At 38.3% G+C, this 4,869-nt stretch overlaps 1 protein-coding gene across 1 annotated transcript in view; it reads right to left on the minus strand.

Moving 5' to 3' along the window:
• The window catches only part of HECTD2 (HECT domain containing E3 ubiquitin protein ligase 2), a gene marked incomplete at its 3' end in the record, with an annotated part of 21,481 nt that extends 21,353 nt beyond the window's left edge, over positions 1–128 (minus strand). The window contains exon 1 of the mRNA XM_008943338.1: positions 54–128. Coding sequence (XP_008941586.1) covers positions 54–128 — 75 coding nt within the window. The remainder of the gene's footprint in view (positions 1–53) is intronic.
• Positions 129–4,869: the final 4,741 nt, after the last annotated feature.

Raw genomic sequence — 4,869 nt, forward strand, 5'->3', positions numbered from 1 at the left:
AAAAAAATTCAACAATTAAACAATTCAAAAATTAAAATTTAAATACTGCCTACCTGGGTGAAAAACACCAATTTCTCAAAGTCATCAGCATCAGCTGCCACTGAAGAAGGGCTAGCCAACAAACACATGTTAACACAGTGTTAAAAAACCTGCTTGAGTACCTGTACGTACTGCCACCAAGGAGACTACACAAGCCTTTGCTGAGAAGTGTTGAGCCCTAATGTGTTTTAACAGTGAACAGAAGTGGAATCCCACAACAGACTTTCAAAGGGTTGTGCCAATTGGCACACTACGCTATCAGATCCAGTTCCTCACTGGAGAATTTGCAAAGCACAGGTGGGTTAAGGGACTTGTTCAAGACGGCAGAAGACGCATGATGGAAATTTTAATTTCCATCTCATCTCCAAGTCATAAGTTGCTATTAGGCAAAGGTGTATCAACTCAAAAAATAAAATAAATAAATAAATACACGCTCTCCCAGCACATCAGATTTTCTGATTCACAGTAACTTAAAGATTCATCTGCTTGCTATTTGGTACCTGCATTCTCAGTTAGGAAACAGATGTCTTCATGCAAATCAAAACTGCAATTCCACAAATGAGAGTAAAATTTTGAGAACAATTAACATAATATCCTATCAATTTTGGAGTAGTAAATTTGGACTAAGACATGCAGCCAGAGTTCTAAGGAAAGCATTTCACTTCCACCACAACATCCTGAAATACCACCAGGAATGTAGTAACACAGCCCATAAACCTGCCATGCCACAGTGTACATGCACTGGTACATTGCCAGGAGTTTTAAATAACCGTGGCATATATAGGCATTTTTCTATGGCTTATAAACTCAGCAAATGATACATTTCAACAATCAGCATTTAAAACCACCAAGTTTCAATTTCTAGCTCCAGATTCCTTGTATGCAAGTACCATTCAACAATAAGATGTAATTATCACTAATATTGACAGTAACTTCTTCTTTTACTTTGTGACCTTTGAATTATCACTAAGATGCTTCTTAAAAATCAACAGGCACATGACTGGAGAAAAACAGATCCTGAACATACACACCTAGACATGATTAATGTTTACAAGCTGGAGCACAGGAACTTCCAATTCAACATGAGGAAGAACTTCTTTACTGTAAGGGTTCCAGAGCACTGGAACAGGCTCCCCAGGGAGGTTGTGGAGTCTCCTGCCTTGGAGACTTTTAAGACCCGCCTGGATGTGTTCCTGTGTGACCTGCCCTAGACTAGATGGTCCTGCTCTGGCAGGGGGGTTGGACTCAATGTTCTCTGGAGGTCCCTTCCAAACCCTAACATTCTGTGATTCTGTGAAAAGGACCTGCATCACAAAACATATGCTTTAGGTAGAAAACCTCTTGAGCTTGGACCAGTGTAGTTACGATTAATAGGGAAAACATTTCACAGAGTACCATGACAGCCTTTTTGACTGACTCAGTTTTCTAGGTTTTACTCCAGCCATGCGCTGAATTTATATAATTGAACAATTATTTTAAAACGTTGTTCTTAATGCCACCTCCCTTGGCAGCGATCAGAAAGAAGAAAGGTTACATGTGCTGTTTAACTCCGTGATTCCGCTCCAAGCGCAGTTTCAACAATATTAAACAAACTTGTGGACAAAGACTGTACTGGAAAGCCCTGGAGGAATACTGGGAAACTACACACTCATTAATAAGAATCTCCAATATCTCCTGGGAGAGTAGTCTAGGACAAGTAAGTGTACAGCACCATGTCATACTTGCAAAGCTTTGTAGGAGGTCAGTGAGCCTCTAGAGCCTAAGACCCTATACACATAGTGCTATTAGAAAACTGAACCCCCTTAAGTGGATCAAAGTAATCTTTTATCCTCTTTTTGTTAAGAATACTTTAATAACTCACAACTCCTCTGGCTTCTTAGTGGAAATTTTCCAAAGCATTAAGCCCTCCATAAAACTGGAGAGGTACCAACATTATACTTTATAAATCTGTTTTTCATTATTGAAGTTAAATTAGATTGTGAAAATAAGTCACACTACTCGCAAAGAGCACATACAGAGTGCTTTCTGGAAAGAAGCAAAAGACCATCTAGAAGAGTTTTTTGAAAAATGCTACTCTTTAGCCCTAATGTAACTCACTCAAGACCCAGCAGTATGTGGCAAGCAAAGGCCAGTAAGGCTAAAGGCTTCCCTTCTCTGTGCAAGAAGATATGAAGGACACTCAGATTAACTAAAGACAGTTCCCAGTGCAACAGCCAAAGCAAGAAGTAGGATTTTCCCTTCCATTCAGATCTTGAAAGGTGTACCATCAGACTGGTTTCACTTTACAGAATTTACTTATTTAGCAAGTTATTTAGCTTCCCAGAAGTTTCATTTCAGAATCTGAATACTGATCTCCAAACTATTCACCCCTCATGCATTATTTCTAATCACCATTTGGCCTGTAAGAAAAGCCTGAACTCTTTGCAGGATCATGTTAATTTATTCATGGACTCATTTAATCTGCACAACTTTCCTTAGGAACAAAAGTTTAAAAATGTAAAAATTCTTCCACAATTCCACATGGCCCTTTGCTAGGAAAAGCCATGATATTAATGACAATAGCTATAGTCACATAATCCCTTTATTCCAATTTGCAGCCAGCTTAAACTCCAGATGAGACATCTTTCGTACATGTGCTTCTGGGATAAAAAGGATACCACAGTTACCTATTGACTTACGATAATTCTGACCTTTCCCACAGATACTGAGGAAAACAAAATGTTTAAAGGATGTGTTGCACCTTCATGTTGCTTTCCATGAAGCTCTAGTCATGCCATATCAGTTACACAAATTTATGGTGGGTCTGCAGTGTACTGAAGACAAAGACAACTACTTAAAACCGAGGAAGGTGTTCTAAGACAAGGATATCTGAGGCTCACTTCATACAGAAACCAGGTATAGTGTCTGCATCACCACAGTCACTGTATGATGTTGATATATTTAGAAATAACAGAAATATTAAAAATAAGGTCACATGGAGTATCACTGTGTTTTTATGAGGGACATAAAGGAATGGAATTTTAAGGCGAAAAAAAGTGAATAAGCAAAGATTTTTTTTTTTCAAGACAATTTCCCCCTTTTGTCATCATATGGTACGACAAACTCGTCCCTAGTTTAATGAGGAACCATATTTTTCTCTTTAAGAGTGTTTTGAGAAGATTTGATTAAATAAAGCTCATTTTTTTATGTTCAGTCAGAACTTAAATACAAAAACTTATATTAAAATCATGCTTTATATGATGAATCTCAGAACACACTTCAAAGCCCTGAAATTAGGTATTTAGATTGGTCAGAGACAGGGCTTAGCAGACCAACACTCCAATATCTTCTTTACAGCAAGTCATAAAGGGCTTAAAAACCATACCCAGATTCCCTATTTGAAGTATTTGGATCAAAAACTGCATTCTGTTACAAACAGAAAAACCTAGGGCTATGAAAAAAGTCTACTACATCTGTCCACAAAACTCTTTCTGTAACATACTGTTAAAACACACACGCAGCCCTCTGTAAACTCAAAATCCCACATGCATTTGACAAGCAATCGCACCCAGCCAGATCTCAGCTCTCCTGTAGCAGGTCAACTTAGACAACTCAGGCCTGTGGACAAGTGCTTAGATGTACATGAAGGATGTCCAGCTACAAAGAGGTTCTCTTAATTCTTTAAGTTCTACATGGCTGCCCAATTGCACACGTTTTTCACCAGCTGAGCTAAGCCTGGAACATTTTAGACTAGTACTTGTATCATTCTAAAGGACTGGCATTTGCAATTCAAAGTCTGAAGTGGGGATTTTCAAATGTAAAAATAACTCCTGGGCACTTGTCCATCACAGACTTCTCCCCGTCAAATCTGTATTTGAATCACAAGAACAAACACACTCTTCCACATTCAGACAGATTTGCAAGGCTGAAAGTCCTTCAGTAGATCGGAACTGTTGCAGGCAAAACACAAAATTGGCAGAGTGCCTCAAAGGAGCTTGCAGTTTGCCTATAATTACTTTGTTTAACATTACAATTATTTCACGACAGTCATCAACATTAAGACACTCAATCTTTTAAACTCAAATTATGGAAAATTATGATTTCTAGCAAGTCAGATATTTATCAGAACTGTTGAATTAAAGTCTCATAACTATTACTTACTACAGTATTGGTTACATTTTTGCCGTGTTGTTAGACTGATGTAACTTACAGCAAGTTTAAACGCTGAGCTACGTAAGGTATTCAACTCATGCCAGGAAAATTTTATGTTTCGTAACATCGTATGGTCAGCAGAAAGAAAATCATAACTCTGGTAAAATTAAAAAACTCAAACGAGGTTTCCAAAATGAAATTGTTTTGTTAAATATCCTTTCCACTGTTTTTTATCTGTGTTAACTCATTCATCAGTTATCAAAATGTTTTGACATCTTTGCTTCAACACGAAGTAAAAACCGGAAAAGACCTTCTAAGAAAAAGTTAAAAATACAGAAGTATATTCCAGTTAGCAATCTTGCTAATAAGCGTATTAAGAGCTGAAACCCTCCACCCCCAAAAACCCTTAACATTCACAGCGCTGCAAACCTTCAGTCATGACTAACCCAAAAGAGCAGACCGTTGTAAAATGTTAAAGAACTATAAGTAGATGGAGCATTTATAGCTTCATTATGTCACTCCTTACAGATGCACTTGTTATTTTTAAGAAACCTGAATGAAAGCCTCTCAGCGGAAAAGAACATGAAATAAAAGGAACATGGTGCTACACAGACGCCAAAAATAAAGCGGCAAACACAGCAGATGACAGCGGCGACGGCAAAGCCGGTCCGGCTCCCGGGGGCTGGGACCCGGCGGGCG

The sequence above is a fragment of the Merops nubicus genome, unplaced genomic scaffold (genome assembly GCF_000691845.1).
Source record: "Merops nubicus isolate BGI_N331 unplaced genomic scaffold, ASM69184v1 scaffold4297, whole genome shotgun sequence".
In the NCBI taxonomy this organism is placed as follows: Eukaryota; Metazoa; Chordata; class Aves; order Coraciiformes; family Meropidae; genus Merops; species Merops nubicus.